Source organism: Girardinichthys multiradiatus, chromosome 19, assembly GCF_021462225.1.
Source record: "Girardinichthys multiradiatus isolate DD_20200921_A chromosome 19, DD_fGirMul_XY1, whole genome shotgun sequence".
Taxonomy (NCBI): Eukaryota; Metazoa; Chordata; class Actinopteri; order Cyprinodontiformes; family Goodeidae; genus Girardinichthys; species Girardinichthys multiradiatus.
The window spans coordinates 38,334,007-38,360,668 of record NC_061811.1 but is presented as its reverse complement, the minus strand read 5'-3'; the positions used below and the strand labels follow the sequence as shown (position 1 = coordinate 38,360,668).

Below are 26,662 nucleotides of genomic sequence, written 5' to 3'. Positions count from 1 at the left end.
CTGTCTAAAGAACATTATTCCAGAAGTCCCGGTCTTTGTGTATGTTCTCGATGGCAAACCTCAGTCTGACCTTCATGTTTTTCATGGAGAACCAAGGTTTCTTCCTTGCTCACCTCCCATTAAAATGTAAACTTGTGCAGTTCGTTTCTGGATGGACACACATTTCATGTCAACAGTAGTAAGACCCTGTTGTAGGTCAGATTGTGAAAATTAAGTCTGCAGTCTGCTTTTATGGCGAACTTGCATGAACAGCCAGACCTAAGCATTTTGGCAGTTGTTTTGAAATTTCTCCACTTGTAGACTATTTTCACATGACCTATCAATAGTGTTACTTCAGCTCTGAACAGTACAGTTTTTTGTTATTTATTACATAAAGAAATCTTTACCAAGTAGAATTAACATTTTAGATAAAAAAAATACCAAAAACTTTTATGAGTAAGTGCATTTTTATTTATTCATGGTTTATAAATGTTTTTCAATTATTTGTTTAAGAAGCTGATGAACAGAGAAGATAGAGAGAGTGTAGTTTGGGAATCACTGGGGATCCAGGGGATATTTACATACCTAAGTAAATGGTAAGAGCTTACTGATAAGGATCTTCAAAAACAAGAGTGGTGTGTGAAGGAACTGTGGATTAATGTGAGGAAGTCAAATGTGACAGAGATGTCTGAGTGGGTGGTGCAGGACATTTAGGAAATTCACTAATACAGTGGTGAGGATTGTAGTAGTGATAAATAGGTACAAGCCGGAACTAAGAGTTCACCGGGGAGTACATCAGCTGAGCCATTTCCAGTTGGTAGTGGAGATGGACAGGTTGATGGATGAGGAGGGGAAAGAGTCCCCATGGACTATGATGTTCACAGGTGCTATAATGATCTATAGTAAATGTAGGCAACAGTTGGAAAAGTTGATTTAAATTGGACAAATGATGTTAAATACAGAACAGCCAAGAAAACACCACAGAGAAAGTTCATGGATGTAGTAAATGAGGATATGCAGAGGGATGGAGTGACAGAGAGTCATAGGAATAGGGTGTGATGAAGTCTAGAGAATTAAAACAGAATATTTTAAATGGAAGGATGAATCCAGTTTCCTGGTTTTCTAATTAGCCCTTCCTAAACGACGTCATTTATCAAAAAAATATAAATACTGTGGCAAGAATGGGCGAAAAATATTTTATACAAGAAAGGAGACCTGTTTCGTAGTTGAGCTGTTTGAGCATTTAAAAAATGAAGTCTAGAAAAAGGGAATAAAGCCAAGACACAGATGTTTCCGCGTGTGGCCTGTAGGAGGCGTAGTTTGACAGTCTCGTTCAGACAACTCCTGTACATGCTGGGCGATGTCACCTGTCCGCTCTTTGAAATCCAGTCGCAGCAGAATTACTAGGATTAACATCTGGGTGCATCCATCATCGGGCTGCGTTCCCAGTAGGTACCACGCTCTTTCTTCTCCTACTGTAATTATTCAGCTCTGTTTACCGGAGTAGCTGATTCAAACGATACTAGCTAGCCTGAATTAGCTGCCCAATAAGAACCACCATGTTTGATGTTCTTAATGTGTTTTGTTGTGTCACTTTGGTTGTGCTTATTATGAAAACTCATATTGTCCCGTAACCTTTAGAGTTAATATTATCCTGCCAGGGCGCCGCCGCAACGACAGTCCCACAGCTCACACCATTAAACATGTAAACATTTGAACATTTAGGCTGGAATACGTCAAATAATTCAAATAACGATGTGTTTTAGCAAATTCCTTTCAGCAAATGGTTTTGTAATATTCGGGCTGTGCTACAATGATCACTGTTTACATTTAATTAAGCATGTAGATTTCTGGGTTTTATTTTCATCAGACTGATCGTTAACGCCCCCTGTGTTATGCTGCATTTCGTTTACCTCGGAAATCGGAACTCAGGTCTCGCGATACCGTCACCACCTGTTATTCTTTGGTTCAGCTTCAAGTCAGGAAAGTACCGGGATTTGATGTATAACCCAGTGACAACTTTAACGGCAACACAAACCGGTTGATACTTTTTGTCGACCCTTTGTGCGTTCAAACACTATGGCAACATTTTAGCTAACAGAGGCTGAACAGTACCATGTGAGTGGGTGAATTGCACATAATTATTATTACAGCAGTTATTCTACTCTTAATGTGGCAGCCATATTGGATTTTTAATTAAGGGTTGGTGAGGAACCATCCACTCTCCAAGCAATTAAAATTAAATAAAGGGATTTTTCTAGTTTAATTTTCATACACAAATTTGAAAATTCCAACTACCAAGTACAAACACATAACAATGTTACACTTGTAATAAAAGCAGAACCTAGTGCCAATAACAGGGTTCCTATGGCCTCCGGAAATTCACATTATGGATATTAATTTAACTATTTTCCAGTAGAGACTATTGGAAAATAGTCCATCCATTTATCCATCCATCCACCAATCAGTCTGCTTACCTTCCTTCCTTTTTAACAGCCTCTGCATGTTTCATTTTAAGCCTTGCCGCTGTGGAAATATTTGCTATTAGATCATAGTTTGTGTTATGAGGTCATGTAAACTATGACTGTAGCTAGTTGCTATGACTGTAACAGTTTCTCAGTTTTTAAGATCCACTAGCTATGTTAAATGGTGTGTGCCCAGTTGGCGGTGTCCACACATAAATAGAACCCTTATTGTGCGTTTTATTAATTATTAATTAAATTAATCAATAAATTAATTGTTGGAAGCTGGAATTTCAGATTTCCAATTCAGAAAAATCAACTACTGTAGAGCACCCTGTGAAGTTGGAAAGCCATCTTGGAAAGTCACCGTCTCCAGCTGTAAGTATTACGTATGGCCACTGTACCTATAAACTAAGGGGATAATTGCAGCATATTATTAGGGTGTTGGATATTTTGTATTCAATTAATGTGGTCCCACACATAACACTGTAAAACATCTAATAGTAATATGTTTGTTTAAGTTTTGAATGAGCAAAATGTAGGGAAATATCCTGTTACTGGTTTTTATTATTAATAGTAATTAGCCAGATATCGGAGCATTAGATTATCAAATCGGACTGGTTTTTCAATGTTTAATTAGAACACTGTTAAATTGGGTGTGATGCCATCCCAGGGTTCCAGTCTTGACTTTAGAGGCAAAAGAAGGCATCATAACGCCTTTCTCCTCCAGCAAGCAAAAGCGGCAGATTTGTTTTAGAAATCTGAAAAATATCAGTCCTAAACTTTTAGCAGTCAATCTTAAGAGTCAAATTCCAGTATCCACCAATGATTTGGACTTCTTTAACACCAGCTTCTCTAGCATTTTGGACCTTCGTGCTCCTGTTAGAGAGAGAACAGTTGCCTTTTCACACTCAGTCCGCTACTTTACTCCTGAGCTATGGAAAAGCAGGTCTGCTGGTCAAGTGCTTGAGATGCTTTTAGCCTCTAGTATGCAAGTCCACAAGCTAGCTTATCAGAAGCACTGCAAAATGTATGCAAGGTCCCTCAAAGAATCTCATGCCTATATTGTTCATTCATAATCTCAGCAAACTCTGGTACCTCCAAAGTACTGTTTTCCACCATTATCCCTCTCCTTCAGCCCCAAACAGCAACTCTCACTGATTCTATCAGTGACTTCTGCAATAAATGTCTCTCCTTCTTCCATTATAAGATCCAGACAATTCAATCAGCCCTCACCACTCCCCCTGCCACACTCACCCCATCAGTGTGAAGTAAGTTGAGGCTGCTGTCAGGGCCATGAAGCCCTCTACATGTGCTCTTGAACCCCTCCGAACAGCCTCAGTTAAGACTAGCACTGCCTCCCTCAGTCCCTCCAATTTGATCACCCCCCCCTCAAATCAGCTATAATTAAACCCCTCAAGAAACCCACCTGGACCTGGCATACTACAGACCTATTTCCAACCTTAACTTCCTCGCTAAAGTTTTGGAGAAGTTAGTCTTAGTCTATATTCAAAAACACCTACATGACAATAGAATTCTGGACAAATTTCTATATGTTTTCTCTACTGCTCACAATACTGAAACAGCTTTAGTCCAGGTCCCAAATGACCTTTTGATGACTGCTGATTGTGGCTCTGTTTCACTTCTCATTCTTCCTGATTTGTCAGCAGCCTTTGCCAAAGTGGACCATCACACCCTTTTCCACCACATATAACACCTTGCAACACTCCCTGGCACTGCCCTGTAGTGGTTCCAATCATACCTGATGTACAGATCTGAATTTGTCTCCATTGGGCATGTCAGATCCTAGTCATTTTGTCCCCTTTGGTGTGGCCCATGGATCAGTTCTGGAACCCCTTCTTTTTAATTTGTACATGGTACCACTTTGGCGCATTATCGGCACCTATGGGGTCTCATTTCATTGCTATGCTGACTAATGTGCAATATGTCTGAGACCCACCCACTCCATCTTCATCATCTGCAGCCTCTCCACCTTTCTAATTCTCCGCTCTTTCCACACTTACACCCTGTCTAGAGCTGATAAAGGCATTGATGCTGCAAAATTCCCCCCGCCTTAACTGCTCAAAAACAGAAATTATTCAAATTGGTACTTCAAATTCAACAACAAAAAAGTCTCAGTATTACTTTCTCTGGCAAAACATTTCTCTTTCAAGTACAGTGACTAATCTTGGTGTCATTTTTGATGTGGGATGTTAGGGCAACAGGTCTATAGTCCTTGAAGGCTGATGGGTGAGCTTTCTGGATCAAGGCAGGAGGTCTTTCACAACACTGGGGCCTTCCTCTGGGTCAGGCTATTCTTGAAGAGGTTCTGCTGACTCCCATAGAGCTGCTCTGCACAGGCCTTCAGAACTCTGGGACTGACACCATCTGGACCTGCAGCCTTATTCTGGTTCAGTCTCTTCAGCTGCCTTTTCACCTGACTTGCACTGCTACTCCATCCAGTTTGCTTTTGCAACTCCTTAAATCTCTGTGTGCTCGTGTGGTAAGAAAGGGCAGAGAGACATTGGAGTCGGGGATATGATCCTGCAGCCATGTCTCAGTGAAACACATAATTCTGCATTTTTGATAGTCCGGATGGGTCCTTGTTAAGGCATGGAGTTCATCCAACTTGTTTCCAAACTATCTGACATTGCTCATTGTAGAATAGATGGTTTGAACGTCTTCCCTCTCTCTCTCCTCTCCTCCACGGCACCTCCTTTTCAACTCATCTGGGATTTGGGGCTGTAGTTGATGTATTATTTAAGGATTTGAGATGTTAATCAGCTGCTCCCTGTTGTAAAAAAACACCCTAATTCTATGGTTAAGCATCACTGCAAATGTCCTAAAGTAAAAAGGTAAAGATCCTTCCAGATACACAGCATCCAATACCAGAAGGAATAATCCTTCAAAAAAGCAATTTATATCCACAAACAGTTTTTTAAAGAAATGTATTAGAATGAAAGTAACAACCACTCCAAAGTGCTGCTACCTTGGGCAGCACAATTATTTTTCTCTAATGGTTTTGATGATCTACCTTTAAATGCTTTGTTCTGTTTTTATTTATCATTGTATTTGCACTAACTCCTTTTGGTTGTGTATTTATCAGCATATTAATGTCCTTGTTTTTATTTTATTGATTTCTTTGTAGCACATTGAGATGTTTTGTAAATGTAAATTGCATTATTAGTATTAGTATTATTATTACAGGACATACACACTCAGGCCTAAGGGTCTTAAAGTGGTCAGTTAATCTTTTTGGCCTTCTTGAGGAAGCCACATTATCCAGAGGAAACCCCTGTATGAATGAGATTGTGCAAACTCTATGTAGAAGTGTCTGGGTTTATACCTAGGAGTGTCTTGCTGCAAGGTGTAGATTCTCAGTCATCCAGGGCATCACAATCCTAAGTGCTTGCGTAGAAGGCAACTGGAAGCAAGAGAAGACATCCAGTTGGCTTCTACTTAAGCAATTAGAAGAGCTAACAACTGAACTATTTAGAGTAAATGCCAAATATTATTGCAGCTCTGTACTGTGCATATTTAAGTGCATTCATGCATACCACTACGTGTCTCAAAAACCGTCATCTTTCTGAGTTGCAGTTCATCTGTAAAGTATTCACATTACTTACTTTTTCCACAATTATTCATGTTCCAGCCATATACATGTAATTTCTTTTTGCAAATATATAAAAAAACAACAACTAGTAAACACATTAATATAAGTATTTACAGCTCAGACACACTATGTTTCCACTGATCATCCTTGAGATGTTTCTGTACCTTATTTTGAGTTCACCTGTGGTAGATTCAGTTGATTGGACATTATTAGGAAAGGCACTCTCTATATAAGGTCCCACAGCTGACAGTGCAGAGCACAAACCAAGCATACATCAAAGGAACTGTGTTTAGATTTTTGAGACAGGATTGTCTCAAGGCACAAAAGTTGGGAAGGGTAAAAAAAAAAAATCTCTGCATCTGTGAAAATCCCAGTGAGCGCAGTAGCCTCCATCATCTGTTAGTGCAAGAAGTTTGGAACCACCAGGACTCTTTCTAGCCTGGACGTCCATCCAAACGACTTGGTGGAGAAGGGCCTTAGTCAGGGAAATGACCAAGAATCTGACAGTCACTTTAACAAACATTTTCACTTTAGTAATTATGGAGCATTGGGTGTAGCGTTGTTTCAATGGAAAAATGAATTAAATCTATTTTGGAATAAGGCTTTAACATAAACTGTGGAACAAGGGAAACACTTTGAATACATCCCAGATGCACTGTAAACGCAGAACATAGCATGAGGCCTGGCAGTTTTTGGTTAGTGGCGTTAATTTCACTGCTTCTAAGGAACACATAGTATCCTTATTTAAAATCCCCACTGTTTAGATCTTGCTGTTCAGACCTGACCCCTTTGCCCTTTCTGAAGGGCCAGTCTTCTAGGAATATCTACTCATTTGTAATAAATCCCAAATTTGTAATGAAGTAAAATCTCTTATCAACACTTTAGATTTTGTTGTGTAATTTTGGTAAACCGTATGTTTTTTTTATTATTATTTTTTGTTTAGGTCTGAAATGATTACCAGGAACTGCTAAGTCGTCCCCAGGGAGAATCATGACCACACAGCCAACTTCAGTTTCCATCCTGAGGGAGTTCTGTCCTCTTTATTACCTGCTGAATGCTATTCCTGCCAAGGTACTGACCTAAAACCTTTTATCGTACAAATGACACTGTAAGCAAAATCTTGGCCTACAGTGCCAATCAGAAGTTTACATCCACCCATCCATCATTGTGCTTGTAATGATACGTTTGAACTGTTCTCTTTTTATTGAGGTAGAACATGATACAACAAACTGTGTCAACGACTTTAATGAATAGGGTCTTGAGTTTGGATTTAATCTCAATGTTCTCTAATCCACTCAAGTGGAAATTTAAACACTTACGCTCAAATATATTCATAAACTCCAACTAATATTAGATTAAATCTCCTTTAGATAGTTACAGAGGAAGCATACACATTCTGTAGTCTTCAACAAGCTTTTGGTATAATTCTGGTTGAGGGCATCTAAATTGGTTGGTTTCCTGATACAGACTTGTTTTTTGAGCATAGTTCAAAAATGGTTGTGGCCAGAGCCATTTGAGAAACTTAATGTTGGCCTACTTTATCTATTTCCAGTTTGGGCTTATGTTTGGGATCATAGTTCTGTTAGAATGTTCATCTGTGTTACACTTTTACTAATTTGACCCAAACTTTCACCGTTTTTAAAAGGAAAGTAGTTATGATGTTTAAGAACAACCCAGGAACTACCAAGTGTTAAGCCTATTATAAACTAATGTCACTATCCAGAATTTAACATCAACATAGATTGATATGGTACTGAGCAAGAAAAGACGCCTTGTCACCTTTCAGCATGAGAGAAATTTGCATCTGCCCAAATGGTGAAGCCAAATGTTTCTGGAGAAAGGGTTTATGGTCAGAGGAGACAAAGCTGTTTGGCTACAATGATGAAAAAATATTTTTGTATGGAGGAGTCATGATGGGGGTTTTGAGATATAAGAAAGCTGTACTAACTGTCAAACATGGTCATGGTAGAATTATGCTGAGGGACTGTGTACCCATAGGTGGTACTGGTATGTGGAGTGGTATACTGGAGTGGATGGATTGTAGAAATAAGGCTCCCTACATATCTTAAAATTGTACCTCCATCCACAGCTAGGTGGTTGGAATGTAGGGACAATTAGGCATTCCAAAAGGACAATGATCCCAAAAACATCCAAACTTGCATTAGAACAGAAAAAGTGGGCTGCCTTCTTCTAAGCTTCTGGAATGCCCCTGACCTCATACCTATTAAAATTTCATTGAATATTTCTAAAAAGACCTGTCTGTGCCAGGAAACTAATTTAAATGAGCTCAGCCATTTCAAGAGTTGTCAGATATCCAGCCTGCTAATGACTACAAAAACTGTAGGGTCTCTCTGAAACTTGCTCCTAATTTTAGCGGGTGCGTGTGTACAGTGGAAACGAAGACATTTATGTACATTCTATGAAAATATCATATTTTATTTCTCTCTGTCTGACATTGAATCCGACTAAACTTTTCCTGTCTTAGCTCATTAAGGATTACCAAAATTATTTCCACTAGATGAAAGCCATGGAAATGAGAAAATACATCTTTGTAGACAATATTTTTAGACTTACTTATTACCAAAAGTATTCTCTCACCCATCCAAATTATTGAAGCCAGGCGTTCCAATCACTTCCATTGCCACAGTTGTATAAAATCAAGAACCTGGCCATGCAGACTGATTCTACAAATGGGTCTCTCTCAGGAGCTTCTCCATCTGACAATCTGATGGACCAGTCTGGGTTCGGAGGTTGCCAGGAGAACGATACTTGTCTGATTATATTGTGCCAACTGTAAAGTTTGGTGGAGGCGGGATTATGCTGTGGGGTTTTTCAGGAGCTGGGCTTGGCCCCTTAGTTCCAGTGAAAGGAACTCTGAATAATGAATGTTTGGAGATGACCCCTTTCTCTTCCAATGTGACTGTGCACCAGTGTACAAAGCAAGGTCCATTAAGACATGGATGAAAGAGTTTAGCATGGATGAGCTTGACTGGCCTGTAGAATCCTGACCTCAACCCGATAGAACACCTTTGGGATGAATTAGAGCGAAGACTGAGAGCCAGGCCTTCTTGTCCAACATGAGTCTATGACCTTACAAATCTGTTTCTGGAAGAATGGTAAAAAATTCCCATGATCACACTCCTAAATCTTGTGGACATCCTTCCCAGAAGAGGTGAAGCTGTTATAGATGCAAAAAGTGGACCAACGTCAAATTGAATCCTATGGATTAAGAATGGGATGTCACTTAAGTTGATATGCAAGTCAAGGCAGGTGAGCGAATACTTTTGGCAAGAAAATGTACTTCAAATTCATAAGTTTACATACGTTTCCTTAGTATTTTCAAGAATTGTCTACTTAACTGAATACTTGGGTCAAACGTTTTGGGTTTCCTTCCAGTCTTCTAACAACAGTTTGCTGGAATGTTGGTCCATTCCTCCTGACAGAACTGGTGTAACTGTGTCAGGTTTATTCAATTCAATTCAATTCAAAAATACTTTATTAATCCCAAAGGGAAATAAAATGTTGTTATAGCTCATATTATGAAGGTTTCCTCAAAGAGCCGTTGTAGATGCTGATGGCTGTGGGCAGGAAGGATCTCCTGTAGCGCTCCGTCTTACAGCAGATCTGAAGAAGCCTCCGACTGAAGACACTCTGTTATTGTAGGACAGTCTCATGAAGAGGATGCTCAGGGTTCTCCATAATGTTCTTCATTTTATGAAGAATCCGTCTTTCCACAATGATCTCCAGAGGTTCCAGAGGAGTCCCCAGAACAGAGCCAGCCTTTTTTATCAGCTTGTTGAGCTTTTTTAAGTCCCTGGCTCTGATGCTGCTTCCTCAGCAGATGATGGTAGAAGAGATCACACTTTCCACAACAGACTTATAGAAGATATGCAGCATCTTGCTGCAAACACCAAAGCACCTAAGCGTCCTCAAGAAGTACAGTCTGCTCTGTCCCTTCTTGTAGATGGCTTCACAGTTGCATCTCCACTCTAGTCTGTTGTCCAGGTGAACACCGAGGTATTTATACTCCTGCGCCACCTCCACTTCTTCTCCCATGATAGAAATAGTTTTTGATTTATTCCTGTTTCTCTTAAAATCTACAATCATCTCCTTTGTTTTAGTCACGTTCAAAATGAGATGATTGTTTCCACACCATGCCACAAAGCGGTCCACCACCTTCCTGTACTCAGCCTCTTGTCCATCTATAGGCTGCCATGCTCACACACACTTTTTCAGCTCTGTCCACATTTTGTTTTTCTTGTCCTGTGGCATCATGTCAGGCATACCATAAAAAGAAGCTGCTTCCCTACATGTGCCAGGACAGTTTTGCTCTACTAAAACGATATTTCTGGACAAAAACCGAATTGTGGGATTGACTCGATCTTGCATCAAATTGGCAGGCCACATAGACATAATAGTAACCCGTGATTGTATGACCATCAGTTATTTGGATCATTTGTGTAAGTGTGTGTGTGTATGTGTGCTCACAAAGTTTCTATGGGACTGACATTAGGATTTTGTGACGGTCATTCTAAAACACTGACTTTGTTACCTTTAGGGCACTTTGTAATTACTATGGTGTTGTTTCAATTCAATTCACATTCACTTCAAAAATACTTTATTAATCCCAAAGGGAAATTAATTGTTGTTGTAGCTCATATTCTGCAGGTTTCTTCAAAGAGCCGTTGTAGATCCTGATTCAATTCAATTCAATTCAAAGATACTTTATTGATCCCCGAGGGGAAATTAGAATTCCAGTACAACCCATCCAAACATACATCATGACACAAGACAAGGGGGGGACGGGTCACCGAGGCTTTGCTGCCCGCTCACAGGCGCTGCCCTTGCTAGATGAGAAAAGAGGCCACATTAGGTAAGTAGAGGGAAAAAAATCATATTTCACACTTTATCCTTAGCAGGATACAGTTTGAGAGTGCAAAAAACTTCAGCACAAAGAAGCTGTGGGCAGGAAGGATCTCCTGTAGCGGTCTGTCTTACAGCAGATCTAAAGAAGCCTCTGACTGAAGATACTCTGTTGTTGTACAACAGTCTCACGAAGAGGATGTTCAGGGTTCTCCATAATGTTCTTAATTTTATGAAGAATCCTTTTTTGCACAATGATTTCCAGAGGTTCTAGAGGAGTCCCCAGAACAGAGCCAGGCTCCTTTATCAGCTTGTTGACCTTTTTTAAGTCCCTGGCTCTGATGCTGCTACCCCAGCAGTTTAGGGTCATTGTTAATTTGGAAACTGTAATCTGGCTTTTCATGTTTCTTTTGGATTATTGGCTTCTTCCTTTCTGAGTGACCTTTCAGTCCATCTTGGTAAAGGACTTGTTTCACTGTTGACAATGACACTTTCTTACCAGCTTCAGCAGCATCTTCCCAAGATGTTTAGGTTTGGTTTTGGGTTTGATTCAAACATTTCACACCAAAACCTGTTAATCTCTGGGACACAGAACCCGTCTCCTTTCTGAACCATATGCTAGCTGTTTATATTAAATTGTTTATTTCTAGCTGAACTAAAATAAGAAAAGTTTAGTATGATTCTTTGTTAGACAGCAACAAAAAAGCTTTTTGTTTTTTGTTTTATATATACTGTATGTAAATTTCTGGTTTCAACTGTAAATAGTTTAGCTGGTATGTGTTAATCCTGTTATTTAAAGAAAATCCACAATAAATTCAAATGTTTTCACCAAGGTTCTTCTCACCAGCAGTCTGAATAATGTTTTTGGTTTTCCATCTGTTACAAAAGCGATCTATGGGGTTTATCAGCATGTACGTGTGTGTGTGTGTGTGTGTGTGTGTGTGTGTGTAGGTGCAGCGGGGCTTCAGATCTGTCCTGGTCTACCTGACAGCTCTGGACAGCAGCTCTGATTTCCTGGCAGTGGGGAGCAGCATTGGCATGCTTTACCTGTCCTGTCGTCGGGTTGCACAGATGAACAAGTACAGTGTAGAGGTCAGAAGTCTTTTTATGTTGTCTTCATCACTCAACAGTCCACATTGTTTATTGTAGTTCATGTTTCAAAAGGTCAGAAACCATATTTGGACATATTTGTCATCAAATTTCCCAAGTGTTCCCAACCATAGACTTTTTCTACATTTTGTAATGTTACAACCATAAACCTCAATTGATTTTATTGGGATTTTATATCATAGGCATGGCTTTAAAAATGTTTCTCAAATCGAAATGTACAAAATTGTAATGTCCAGTTGTATGCAGTACCCCCTGAGCTAATACTTTACTTATGTTGCTTTACAACTACAAGTGTTTTGGAGAATGTCTCATCTAGAGATGGACATTTTTGCCAATTCTTCTTTGCAAAATAGCTCAAGCTCAGTCAGATTGGATGAAGAACATTTGTGAAAAAAACAGGTTTGAAATATTGCCAAGGATGAATGGATTTCAGTTCTGGACTCTGACTGAGCCATTTTAACCAATGAATATGCTTTGATCTAAAGCGGTTCTGGCTGTATGTTCAGGGTGGTTGCCCTGCTGAAAGCTGAACCGCTACCCCAGTCTCAAGTCTTCTGCTGGCTCTAACAGGTTTTCTTCCAGGATTGTCCTGGATATAGCTTCTTACCCTGAACTCTGACCAGCTTCCCTCTCCCTGCTGAAAAAAAGCATCCCCACAGCATGATACTGTTACCACCATGTTTCACCAAAGGGATGATGTGTTCAGGGAGATGTGCTGCTGTATTCCTTGTTCTTCATGATGCTCGTTGTTCTCTAATGAAACAGAGCAGCTGCAGTTAGCCTCAACTGGATTCCATGTATTATTTTTCTTTTACTTTAAGAGCAAGCACTACTTTGTATTGGTCTGGCTCATCAAGTCCTGAATAAAATATATTGAAGTCTTTTGTTGTAATGTGAGAAACGGAGTGGGACCAATTTTGCAAATTGCTGCAGTTCCAATAATCTCATGAAACCTCATGTTGGTGTATATGAAATTGGATATTCTAGTTTGTTAATTCTTGAAGCTAAAGGGAAGGAGTGGTTGAATGCTGACTCACTGTGTGGTTCTCCTTGTGTGTCTCCATGTTAAACAGGGAAAATGTGAAGCAATCACAGCTGTGAAACTGCTCAGCTGTTTTGATGATCTGGTGGCTGCTGGAACAGCTTCCGGTCGGGTTGTAGTCTTCCAGCTGGTGTCTCCACTTCCTGGACGCAACAAACAGGTTGGCTTATACACATCTGTATTTTCTGCAATCCATCTGTTATCATGTGACAGCAGTTCATTTGTTGGTGTTATTGCAGCTCAGGCGTTTCAATGTTGTTGGCCACCATAAAGGCTCTATTACATCTTTGACCTGGAGCGCCAACGGAATGAAGCTTTTCTCTGGAGATGACAAAGGACGGGTTGTGCTCTCTGCTCTGGACCTAGACCAGGTAAAACACTGTGTGATGCATGACTGTTCCCACATATTGTAAGACACACTGTCAAACTTTGAATGTGTGCAGGGGGTGTGTCAATCTGTGCTGCTGCTAGAGGAGTCGTCAGGTGTGGTTCAGATGGAATACAGACACCAGGTGTTGCTGATCTCAACACAACAGAGATCTGTTCTTTACTGTACACAGAAACAGGAATTGTTGCAGCTGGGCACCAAACCCCGCAAGAGGTACACCAAATGTGCTTTACAATAATATGGACCTATCTTAAATGAAACCAGCTGCTTTAAATGTCACTGCAGGTAGCAGCATTGACAGTGTTCTTCTGCTTTCTCAGGACCGGCAGATTTGGAGCTTGCTTTCTGCCGGCACTTTGTAAACAGAGCGATCTTCTGGTGTACGCTGCCCGACCTGGACTCAGATTGTGGAGATCGAATGTTAGAGGAGAGGTGGAGGACACTCAACTACTCAAATCATTTTTTGACAAACAGGTATACACAGAACGTTCCTCTAAGCAATACATTTTTACAATGCCTTCCAAATGAGTTTAGACAACTTAAAATTTCATACACTCCTGATCATAATCTGAAGACCAGTTGAAACATTACAAGAATTTGCATTTTGCCCAATTGGATCTTAAGAAGGTGTTAATAGAGCTACACAAAGCTAAAAGAGGAAATGGGAGCAAGAAACATAACATTTTGAGCAGACTGTTTATTGACAACTGCATTTGAATTCAAAATTTGTCAGCCGATCAAAAGTAGGGTTAGGTTTTAAACCGAACTTTAAATATCTCACAGGGCAACTGTGGCTCAGTCAGTAGCGTAGTCGTCTTGCAATCTGAATGTTTTGGGGTCAATTCCAGCTTCCACCTGCCACATGTCTGGGCAAGGCACCTATCCCCAAGTTGCCTATCAATTTGTGTATGAGTAAAAAACTATTCAACCCAAACATAAGTAGGAAGGTTAAATAGTATGGTACAACTGCAAACCAACCAACACATGGCCATCCACCTACACTGACAGATGCAAAACACTACACCGCAATTACTCCGAACACACCTTCCCCACATCTCTGTGGAAGAGGCAGCATAATCCTGTGGGGATGCTTTACTTTACCAGAGACATCGAAGTTAACAGTTGCCAAAATATGGATGACACTAAATACAAGGCAAGATTGGGGTTTAGGTTCACCTTTCAAGAGGACAACAACCCTAAACATACAGCCAGAGGTGCAATTGAATGGTTTAGATCTAAACACGCCCAGTCAAAGTCCACACATAAATCAAATTAGGAACATGTGACTAAGCTTAAAAGATGTTGTTTAAAGACGCTCTCATTCCACTCTGACTGGATAGAGAGCTTTTTTTGCTAAGCAGAATGGGCAAAACTCTCTAGACTAGCTGGTAGAGACATACCCTAAAAGACTGTAGCTGTTACTGTAGCAAAAGTATTGACCCAGGGGGGCTGAATACAAATGCAAACCACATATTATTATGTATAAAAATGTTGAAAACGATGGATCAGTTACCTTCCACTTTAACACTGCTTTGTGCTAGTCTGTCACAAACAATCCTAATGAATTCATGTAAGTTTGTGGTGATAAATGTGACGAGAGGTAAAGAGGTTCCAGGGGTGTGAATCATGCGATGCACTGTATATATGCTTTCTGTGCCTGCCTACTTTACTGTCTACTTGGTCCATTCCAGATTCCTCAGTTTCAGTTGTTTCCACGTCCTGGTCCAGTTGGAGCGTACCGTCCAGCAGACCGACAGCTCGGCCTCCTCAGCTGTTTTCTCAGAGAGGGTTGGATTCTCAGCTGGAATGAATACAGCATCTACGTATTTGACTGTCTCCATGAGGTAATGCATTTATGAATTGAATATTCTTCTAAGTTGTATGTAATCCAAGTTTCACTAATGATCAAAGCCCAGTGTACAGCCACTGTGTAAGAACCCAGTCAGTGGGCCTGGTCTGCATTCACTATACCTTTTCTTTGAGTTCATGGTAAAAAATGTGATTGTTCATTTTGTCAGTATTCAGAAAATGTCTAAGCTTTTTCTGCTGGTCCCATGAGAACAGAAACAAACAAAAAAGCTGAGTCTAGCAACCTTACCACTTAAATTAGGAAAATAGAAATATACAGGAACGTCTAAAAAAAATGTAATATTGTGGAAAGTTTCTATATTTTTTGTTATTCATTTCAAAAAGTGAAACTCATATTTTATAAACATTCATTACACATAGAGTAAAATATTTCACGCCTTTTTTTCTTTTCATTTTGATAATTATGGCTTACATATAATGAAAACCCACATTCAGTGTCTCAGAAAATTTGAATATTGTTAGTTAAATATTAGAACCTCCTGGTTTCACATCCTAATCAGCTAATTAACTCAAAACACCTGCAAAGGTTTCCTGAGCCTCTAATGATCCCTCAGTCTTGGTCAGTAGGCTATACAATGTAAGACTGCTGACTGGACACATGTCCAGAAGACAGGTATTGACACCTTCCACAAGGAGGGTAAGCCACTAAAGGTCTTTGCTCAAGAAGCTTGTTGTTCACAAGCATATTGTGAACAACCAGCTGCACCAGCAACAGGGATTACCACTACCTTGAGAGGGTTGTCAAGCAAAATCCATTCATTGGGAGAGCTTCACAAGGAGTGGACTTAGACTGGAGTCAGCGCATCCTCGACCACAACACACAGACAAATCCTACACATGGGCTACAACTGTCACATTCCTTGTGTCAACTCACTCTTGAACCAGAGACGACATCAGAAGATGGCTGAGATGAAAAAAAAAAAAAGAAGAACTGTTGTTCAGTGGTCCAAAGTCCTCTTTTCAGGTGAAAGTAAAGTTTACATTTTACTTGTGGCTCAGTAGGAAGAGTAGTCGTCTTGCAATCAGAAGGTTGTGGGTTCGATTCCAGCTTCCTCCTGCCATATGTCGATGTGCCCCTGGGCAAGGCACTTAACCTCAAGTTGCCTACCGATGTGCGTATTGGTGTATGAATGTGTGAGCGGTAGTGAGTGCGATTTGGTGAATGTGGCGCTAGTGTAAAGCGCTTTGAGCGGTCTGTATGACTGGAAAAGCGCTATATAAGTTCATTCCATTTAACATTTACTTGGAAATCAGAGCGCCAGAATCTGGAGGAAGGGTATAGAGGCCTGGAATCCATCTTGTTTAAAGTCCAGTGTTAAGTTCCCACAGTCAGTGATGGTTTGGGGTGTCATGTCATCTGCTGGTTCTGGTCCACTAGATTTTCTGAAGTCAACAGTCAACGCAGCCATCTACCAGAACATTTTAGAGCACCTTATGCTTTCATCTGCTGACAAATTTTATGGAGATGCTGATTTTATTTTACATCAAGACTCGGTACCGGTCCACACTGCCAAAGCTGGTTCAAGGACCACTGTGTTGCTGTGCTTGATTGGCCAGCTAACTGGCCTGACCCGAACCCCATAGAGAATCGAATCTATGGAGGATTGTCCAGAGGAAGATGAGACACCAGAACCAACAATGCAGATGACCTGAAGGCTGCTATCAAAGCAACCTGGGCTTCCATTACACCTCAGCAGAACCACAGGCTGATCCATGCAGCGCCACATTAATGCAGTAATTCATGCAAAAGGAGCCCAGCCAAGTAATGAGTGCTTAGAAATGAACAGACTTTTCAGATCCTGAACTTTCTGTTTAAAGTAGTATTTTTTTTATTGATATTACTATCTACTATTCTAATTTTCTGAGACATTGAATTTTGTTTTTTTTATTCTATAACACAATCATCCAATTCACAAGAAATGCTTGAAATATTTCACTCTGTGTGATGAATCTACATAGTATATGAGTTTCAGTTTCTGAAAAGAGTGACAAAAATATTAAAACTTAGAGTGACAAATATCACCTGTACACTAGTTGTCATGCAACTAGGCTGTTCATTTAGGTATATGAACCATATTTTATCTCATAGTGTGGGACTAGTTTGTGTCCAAAAGCAAGTAATAATAATAATAATAATAGACTTTTCAATTTCTGAAGGAATTTTGTAGTTCAGCAATTGCGGATTGCTAAAAAGATGAGGCTAAATCTATCAAGGTTATGGAAATACAACAGAAATAAAAGTAGCTCTATGTTAGTGAATATCCAACAGCTGTCAGTTCAGGTTACCATACTGATGTTGCACTACTGTAATTTTTTTTTTTTTAAAGATTTGTTTCGGCACTAGGGGCTACATTTCTCAGTAGGTTGACAGGAAAGGTGTGAAAAGAGGGGGAAGACATGCAGCAAATGTGCCTGGACCAGGAGCCGAACCAGGTCACAGAATTACTGCTGCATTTAGAAAAACTTTATTTCTGGTTTAAAATGTGAGCATACTGCAAAGTTAGACTACAAACCTTCTCTGGGAATCCTGATGTCATTCTCAGGGTAGCTTTGTATTTCTGTATATCTGGAGATTCTGAATTAAAGGACTTTTGGATATATTCAATTTTTTTGGTTTTGGTCAGGACTCATTAACCTGATTTATCTATTTATTTTCACAGACACGAAAAAGAGACAAATACAATATACTGAAGTCCTAAAGCTAAAAGCAGATACTGATTTTTCTATTTCTTTTTGACTGAAAATTCCTTCATTCTGGCTATGTTTAAAAATACTAATAAGCTGATGTGGTAAGAGACTTTATGTGGCTCTTGAAATCGATGTACAAGTCAACAATGAGCTGGAGAATTTCCTGGCCTATCCCCTTATTTATACTATAGAAAAAAATCACACAGTGACTGTAATGGAATAGAATAATGTGGTGACAGAAGAATAAAGCTGTGGGTCATCAGCATAGGTATGGTAACAAATGTAGTAACACTTCATAATCTGAGCTAGGAAGCACATGTAGATATTAAATTAAAAATGGGCTGAGATTGGAGCTTGGATTAATCCCACATGGGACCCTTGTTTGCATAGATTCATAATTGCACATTAAACAAACTAGCCCTGGTCTGCAAAGTAAGATTTAAACCAATGAAGCAGAGTATTACCAATTACAGCATCTTTTCCTCTTTGTTCATCAAGATACCATGGTAATTTCTGTCAAAGACTGTCTGAAATCTATAACAAGGAAATATCTAAAACTAGAATTAAAACAAAATATTTTACTGTGACTACTAGCATATGTTGCCATTGCATTGTGTCTTAGAGAGGTGAAGAGATGAACCAACTTTGTTGTGGTGAAAACTCTGGAAGAAATCTAAAGTACATGTTGTGCCTTTGTTTGGTGCTTAAAGGTTTTAATCGGTGCACTGGAAAGCAGTGGAGACATTGTGTCTGTGTCATCTTGTGACAATGAAATCTTCATCTTGAAAGGTGACAGAGAGATTATCCGCCTTTCCAACAACCCAGAGGGAACTGCGTCAACCAGTGAGCGCCACTAATTCTGCCACAGATAATCTCACTGTTGGTAGCTCAAACTAATGTCTACAATTTATGTCTCTTCCTTTATTATCAGTGCTTTCTGCTCATCTGTCTTCACCTCTTACCACACCCACAATTCTCCAACCAACTGGATCAGTGGAAACAGTCCAGCCAATCAGAACAATGGCCATCATTGTAGAAGGTGGGGGTAAAGAGGACGCAGGAGGGAACGAGAGGCTGTCTGAGGAAGGAACAGATGAGGAGGGGGAGGAGGAGGGAGTGGAAGAAGTTGAAGAGGCAGTGGAGCAAGAAAGCCCACTAAAGGTAATATTTTTACAATAATAATATTATTAATAATAATAATGCCCAGTAATAAACCTGGCCTAGTTCTCAGTTTTAGAGCCAATCAAAGAGAAACTGCACTCTAAGAAATAGTTAATAGTCATTAGATAAGTCATGAACATGGCACTGAGAAGAAAACAGACCTCAGTCAAAGGGGGAATTCAGTCTGGGCGTGAACTGGTATGAGGTTCTCACTGTATGATTACCTTGAGTAAAAATACACGGTCTCACAGTGTCATGGTACTTTCACAAAAATAAAAAAAATAAATTGTATAATGGAATCTAACTGCTTTATTTTAAACAAATCTTATTCTGTTACAACTATAATATAATATATTGGTAATAACAATAATGTAATCCATAACAAAAATGTAAAGTAAATATATATAGTTATTGATGAGAATATTAGACATTTTGCCATTTTGCTAATTAACAATGGTTAGCTGATTAATTAGCAAACTTGCACGTGTCGGCTCTAAAGCAGCGTTACCTTAATAAGAGGGATAAGAGGGGTGGCCCTCCCTTACTCTCTGCTTAAAATGACTCCCTTTTTTGTTTAGTACATCTGTAAGAACTTAATTAAATACATAAATAAAGTCATGCTGAACATAATATTTAAAATAAAAATGTCAGATTTACTATTACATATGTTTTCTTGATAAATCATACATTTATTTTATAATAAGAACCGACATGACAGGCTACATTTTTATAATTATAACAAATTAATTCTAAACTAATGTTTACATCTGTTGCCTGGATGCAAATTAAATGTCCAAAGTGAGGTGGATTTCAGTTAGTTGCCAGTTTAAATGTCTGCTGTTACTTTAGTGAAAACCATCAGCGGTAAAAATGAGAAGCAGACATATCTCATAAGGAAAGCTTCCTGTTCTCTGTCCCTCCTTTTGTACTTCCTCTGACTTTATTTTTAAACACCTTACAGATATGGATAGTCTCTAACTGAGTAAAACCTCATACACTGAGTACATTCTATTTCTGATATTTGTTAGCTGCTTAGCTATGCTGGTTTAAAAGACTACAGAAAAAAAAGATTTGACTGCTGGTAATTGAAGAGTTTCAGATCAGCTTTCAGCTAATCAAACAGAAAATCTGCCTATCGTAGTTGTAGGAGCCATAAATGTAGCAAAGGCCATTTGGTTGTAAATTGTTTTCTCTGTTTCTAAATGTTTTTAGGGTTTTTTTGTTTGTTCATGATTATAGTATTTTTGATTTTTGGGCATTTTTCAGAAAAGATGAATGGTAACACAAAATCTTTTGTTTCACTCGTGGTTAGTAGTTGTGTGAAGCCATTTATTGTCAAACAACTGTTTTTAACTCACAATGAAAAAATAAACTACCCAGATGAACCTGAACAAAGGTTTACATACCCTAGTTCTTAATACCATGTATTGTCCTGTTTAACATCAATGACAGCTTGATGTCATTTGTGGTTGCTGTGAATGAGGCTCTTTATTTTCTTTTAGAGCCTCCCGTTCCTGCAAATTACTACGTTGTCTTGCATGAAATCCAGAACCTTGACTTTGTTCTACTGCCAATGACAGGTTGACTCGGCCTTGGGTTTTGGATCGTTACCATATTGGAACGTCCAAGTACATTCCTTGCCCAGCTTTCAGGCTAATTAGTGCGAATTGTCCTCCAGTATTTTCTAATAAAATGCTTCATTCACCCTGCCTTAAAATTTGACCATGTTTCCTGTGCCTTTGTAGCTCACGCATCCCCAAAACATCAGCAATCCACCTCCATGTTTCACAGTAGGCATGGTGTACCTTTCATCATAGGCTTTCTTAACTCCTCTCCAAATGTAACATTGATGATTGTGGACAAAAAGTAAAATTTTGTCATCACTCCAAATGACTTTGTTTCAGAAATATTGAGGCTTGTCTCTGTGCTGTCTGGAATACTGTAAACGGGATACTTTGAGGCTTTTGCGCAGTAAACGCTTTCTTCTGGCAACTCGACTATACAGCCCCGGCAGCCGTCTACGCCCAAGCAGATCCAGCCATGCACCCAGAGACCCAAGACCCCGGGACATATCACTCCCCAAGCAGAGGCCTGACAGAGCCTAGGAGTCCAGGCCCTGGCAAGCAGCCACCGGGAGTAAGCCAGCACACACCAAAGCACCCAGCCCCATCACACAGTGCGCCACGACAGCAAGGCAAGGGCCCCGCGCAACTCTACCCCAGCCCCCAGCCACAGGCGCAACAGGGCAGACACCATCGAGCACCGAGCCCACAACAGAATCCCCGACCCCACACCAAGATGGGACAAACTCACACGGCCAGAGGTTGTGGTAGAAGAAAGTTTACTAATATAAAATGATGAAGAGACAACTGGTTTCTTCTCAAAGCTGATGCCGGGGACCTTTTATTCAGAACACACCTCTGAATACATCTTCATAATACTAAATCCCAAAGAATCCCAAAAAGTCATATTATTGTTGTGTATGTGAAACCATTGACAAATCCAAAGTATCCTTTCCATTTACACACATTTTCTGGCACACTGAACTCTAATGTCAAAGCGACCTGGCAGGATTCAAGATATCATAATTCTTTCCAGCTGGACTGTTTCTATCCAGCCTACAAGTTCGCTTCTACAATAATAAGTCCATTAGTCTTTCCTCACGCCAAGAATTTTTCCTTATCTAAACATTTTCCCAGACAGGCCTTGCATGCTGCTCAGAGTGACTGTTTCCTTATGCCTAGAACAATCTACACAGAATTAATTTTTACATATGGTAAAAATAATAGTAACACTTTTAATCTACCAAACAAAGCTCTAACCTTGCACAAGGTCCCCAGCCAGCGGCAAGCGCTCGGGGCCGGCATCCCCCACCTCGCCCCTGCAACCACACAGACACACCACATCACTGCCAGTGCAGCAATCCAAGGTAGAAACATTATCCAGCTCAGCTCTACCATCACCGCTCCGCCGATCCAAATGCCAGTGACCCCACATCTAAGAAAAGGCTGCAGCCCCCCCACGCCACCCTCTGGCCCATTTGTTTTCAAGTGCCTCCTTATTGCGCATCTTGAAATGGCCACACCACTTTTCTTCAGAGTCCTGTATATCAGCTGCAGTTATTTGTGAGGTTTTTTTTTTGCATCCCGAACAATTTTCCTGGCAGTTGTTGCTGACATCCTTGGTGGTCTACCTGACCGTGGTCTGTTTTTGAACATATTCCCTTTTTTCCACTTCCTAATTAGTTTGAACACTGCTGATTGGCATTCTCTGTTTCTTATATATTTTTTATATCCCTTTTCTGTTTTATACAGTTGAATTAACTTTTCCTGCAGATCCTTTGACCATTATTCTACGGAGCCCAGAAACTCACTGACCTTTTATGCACACACACTGATTACAAGCAAAAAGATCACAGGTGCGGTTAGTTAGCCATTCAGATCCATTTGTGTCAGCTTGGGTGCGTGTTATTAGGCCAAAATCGCCCAGGTCTGTACATTTTTGATAAGGGTCATTTAAGTAGATTTTTTGAGTTGTTTATTTTTTGTGAATAAAGTTCTCTTTCTGTCCTCCACTCCATTTAAAAAAAAACTGTTTAGTAAAATAAGCTCATTCACTTTACAGAGCGCTTTGACATGAACTGACATGTATCTAAATTAGCAGTTTACCATAACAGCTTCATAGTCATAAACATTGCACTTGGACAAGCTGAGGCGCACAGTCTAGGGGAGTTCAATGTAGTGTCATGATAAAGGCCTTTCCATAGTCTTGGTCAGAATAGTGAGGAGGCAGTCTGTACATTTTCTTAACACTCCCCAGCAAACATGCAAAAGGGTGCTGTGGTCAGATGAGACCAATTTGAACTTTTTGACCAGTATGCAAAATTCTCAGAATGGTGGAAAACCATAGTAATCACCAAGGGTTTACCATCACGATTGCTTGCTTCACTTCAGCACTGAAAGTAAAGCTGGTCAGAGTTTTTGGGATTTTTCTGATGGACGGAGCTACACACAGAGCAATAATTTAAGAAATTCATTGGATGCTGACCATTTAGCAAGATAGTGACCCTAAGTAACGAAATATTCCCCTGAGAATCTCTGATATGTTGCTTGGATGTGGAATCGCAAAAAGAATTAGGCTAGAAATCCAGTCTCTAGGTGTGCAAAGCAAAGAGACGTACAGTTGAAGACAAAATGATTTGCTCCTCATGAAAATGTAATTGTTTTAAAAGTATTTGTGAAGTGCTGTTAAATAAAGTGGAGTTTTTAACACAGCTTTCCCAGATACCTTAGGTTTATGTAGTTCTTTATCAGCAGTAAAGTATGTTTACTTTACTGGAGGATAAATAGTCGACCCAAATCCAATTTCGCTGCTGACCTATTTAGGTTTTCTTTCCCAATCTTCACATATTCTTCTTTCTTTACGATTCCTTCAAACTTGAAAAGATTCCTAGCTCCAGACGTCCTGAAGCCACCACTGTGTTTCTCTGTAGTGCTAGTGTTGGACTGTTCCTTTACTCTTTTCCAAATATAAGCAATATTTATATGGCCAAAGAGCTCTAGTTTTATTTCATCTGACTGAAAAACATGCTGCAGAGCTCTAGTGACTGTGAGGTCTTCTGTGAGGCTGCAGTTCCAGACTTGGTTGAGTCACTTATTAGTGTCTTCTTGCAGTTGTTCTGGGTTCTTTAGAGACATTTGCGAATATATTCTTTATTATTGAGAGCAAAGTGTACTGGAGTCAAATACCTTGTTTGTCTGTACAAACTTAACAATAAAGCTGATTCTGACTCTGATTCTGAACATTTCTTTTTTCGAGTAAACTGCTATCTTTTGGCACTTTTTTGGGATAATCCTTTTTAATTGACAATTTAACCCTTTCTGAATTTCCTATACTGTGTACAGTTTATTCCTAAACTGCACCCAAAAAGACTTTCAGCTGTAATTGCAGTTTTGACTCAGGGGTCTCAGGAGTACAAAGGTGTACTACCCTGTTTAAAACCATGTCTTCACAGCACCTCACAAATGTACACTAATGCACTACTTTGTGTTCTGTCAGATAAAATCACAATAAAATATAGAAAACAGGTACAAGAATATAATTTGTGTTTATGACTATGACAAAATGTGAAAAGCTAATGGGGTGTGAATACTTTTGCAAGTAAAGATCATAATCCATTTCATGAGGACTGTTCACTCTGTCTGTCTAGGCGATGAAATCCAGCCAACCCTCCACTCTGTTTAGCAGCTCCCGTTTCCGCAGCAGCTCTGTCACTGCTTGGGACAGCTTAAGTGCAGCCAGCCCAGGAACAACTCCGGTAAGCACGACCTATGAACTGAGCTCCAGGCGCTACAGTGCCCCTATAGATGAGGAGAGGATGCAGCAGAAGCTGGTGGTGAAACCCATAAGAGTGAAGAAGAAAAAGAAAAAACATCAAGGCAAGTAAATTAAGACAAATATCAAAGCTGTCCTAGTGCTTAACAAGGACTGGTGATATTTAAAGAGTCAGCACCAGTTAGAAATGAAGTTACAACATACAGTTGTGTAAAAAAGATAGGTGACTCCAAGACAGCCTGTGTTTTTCAACATATTTAGATATTACATGTTTAGCAATTCTGAGAAATTCAAGTGATATAAATCAGCAATAAAAACTGAAGAAAATATATTTTTAATATCTTTTGTAAAATGTAATAGAAAAATGCTATTTCTGGAGAGGAATAACTTAGGACACCTCAAACTGTATTCCCACTTAAAATCACGTACTGGTGTACTGCATCAGAAACACATGATGGAACAAGACTACTCAGCATTTTGAAGGAGGTTTGTCCTGTTTAAACCTGACATTTAGCTTGGGGCTCCTGACTGTTGAAGTGGGCTCTCTAAAGCCTTCAGACTGAAGATCATACCAGTCCATGAGTCTTGTAAGGGGTTTAAAGAGATGTCAAACGAATTTGAAATCAGTTGTTCCACTGTAAGGATAACTGTATACAAGTGGATGACATTCAAAGCAATTGCCAACATGCTCAGATCTGGCTGTCCAAGCAAGTTTATCCTGAAAGCAGACTGCAAGATTCTAAAAGAAGTCTCCAAAAAAAAGCTAAAATGTCACCATGTGACCTGCAGCAGGTTCTTGCCACAGTTGATATGAAAGTTCATGCCTGTACAATCAGACATACATTCATCTCCTGCTTTTCTTTTGCTAATTAACATTCAGTGTTGAAGCTTAGCACTTTAATATTGATTTAATTAAGTGAGATAAAACCAATACTAAGTCGGAAGCTTTATGGGTGTCATGTCCAACAGGTAGAGATGGCTCATTATGATCTGTCTCCTTCTGTCTTTAGACATTTCCTTAGACCACAGTACTGGAAACCATCTTGTTGAGAGCAGCTGTTCAGATTCAGTGTTTGTAGTCCAGGACAACAACTGCAGTGATGGAGAAAGTGGAACCCCTTCCAGTGACCATGCCTTCCTCATTGGTCTTGATGTTGAGAACCAGGACACTCTACAACAGATCCATGACCAGAAGCCTCTGAAGACAGACGACACAGGCTCAGAAAAATGTTTGAAAGATGGGGAGGACGTGGAGTGTTCCTTCAACCAGTTTGGGTTTGTATCTGATGATCCATAGCCTTTGATAATTGTGTGAATGCCTTCAACATTCACACAATTGAGATCCTGTTTCTCTTTATTATTATTATGTATATCTAACACTTTTTTTGGCACCTATCTCCTCCTTCATTCTTTATGCTATTTCAGCCATTCAACTTTTAAAATGGTCAGCTCATTTAGGACATTACGGCTATGACTTTTGGTATTAATACTTTTTATACTTTTAAAAATATTCAGCTTTTTGTGCCAATTTTTGGCCCATTGAAATGAATGGAAAATCTTTAAAATTCCGCTAAAACTTTGTGCTCTTTAACAGCTTACTACTTCTGCATACTTTCAGCTTGAAACACCATTCAACTTTTAAAATGTTCACAAGACATTAAGCTATCTTCAAATGATTCAGCTTTTTGATATCTATTACGGTTCTTCTACAATTGCGATACAAATTTTAGGCAAGATTTTTGATGTTTTTGATTTTATAATGTAATCTGTCAGTTGGTAGAGAGTATGTTCTAGGTTTTTGAATAACCTGAGAAAGAACGAACAAACTCTCCTCACTCTCTCAATTTTTGCTCTACTGGCACAAATTAGGTATCAAAATGTAGGATGCTCTTTCGCAATTCAGAAAATGTCACCCTCGTTAATGTGGGACTAACGGATTTCACGCAACACACCCTGAATGGAAAACCTATAGGAATTTCAGAAGAAATCTGAGCAAAAAATCTTTAAATTCACATGTTTTCAAATCGCCGCTTCTCCTAAACCGTTAAAGTTAGAGACATGTTGCGATTCAAATTTTAGGCAGGAGTTTTGACGTTTTTGACTTTATAATGTAATCCTATGGCGGAATTCGTCAGTTGGTAGTGTGTACACTC

At 39.6% G+C, this 26,662-nt stretch overlaps 1 protein-coding gene across 3 annotated transcripts in view; it reads left to right on the top strand.

Annotated features, from left to right (window-relative positions):
• Window positions 1-1,278: 1,278 nt before the first annotated feature.
• Window positions 1,279-26,662, top strand: part of tecpr2 (tectonin beta-propeller repeat containing 2) — a 56,944-nt gene continuing 31,560 nt past the window's right edge. The window contains exons 1-13 of one of the 3 annotated variants that reach the window (XM_047345245.1): window positions 1,318-1,427; window positions 2,739-2,819; window positions 6,998-7,125; window positions 11,869-12,009; window positions 13,101-13,229; window positions 13,309-13,440; window positions 13,513-13,670; window positions 13,778-13,931; window positions 15,149-15,301; window positions 18,725-18,857; window positions 18,946-19,175; window positions 24,385-24,613; window positions 25,520-25,784. In XM_047345245.1, coding sequence (XP_047201201.1) covers window positions 7,045-7,125; window positions 11,869-12,009; window positions 13,101-13,229; window positions 13,309-13,440; window positions 13,513-13,670; window positions 13,778-13,931; window positions 15,149-15,301; window positions 18,725-18,857; window positions 18,946-19,175; window positions 24,385-24,613; window positions 25,520-25,784 — 1,805 coding nt within the window. In that variant the 5' untranslated portion in view covers window positions 1,318-1,427; window positions 2,739-2,819; window positions 6,998-7,044. Of the gene's footprint in view, window positions 1,432-2,738; window positions 2,820-6,997; window positions 7,126-11,868; window positions 12,010-13,100; window positions 13,230-13,308; window positions 13,441-13,512; window positions 13,671-13,777; window positions 13,932-15,148; window positions 15,302-18,724; window positions 18,858-18,945; window positions 19,176-24,384; window positions 24,614-25,519; window positions 25,785-26,662 lie in introns of all 3 variants that reach the window. The other 2 variants (XM_047345243.1, XM_047345244.1) reach the window with 2 other exon arrangements.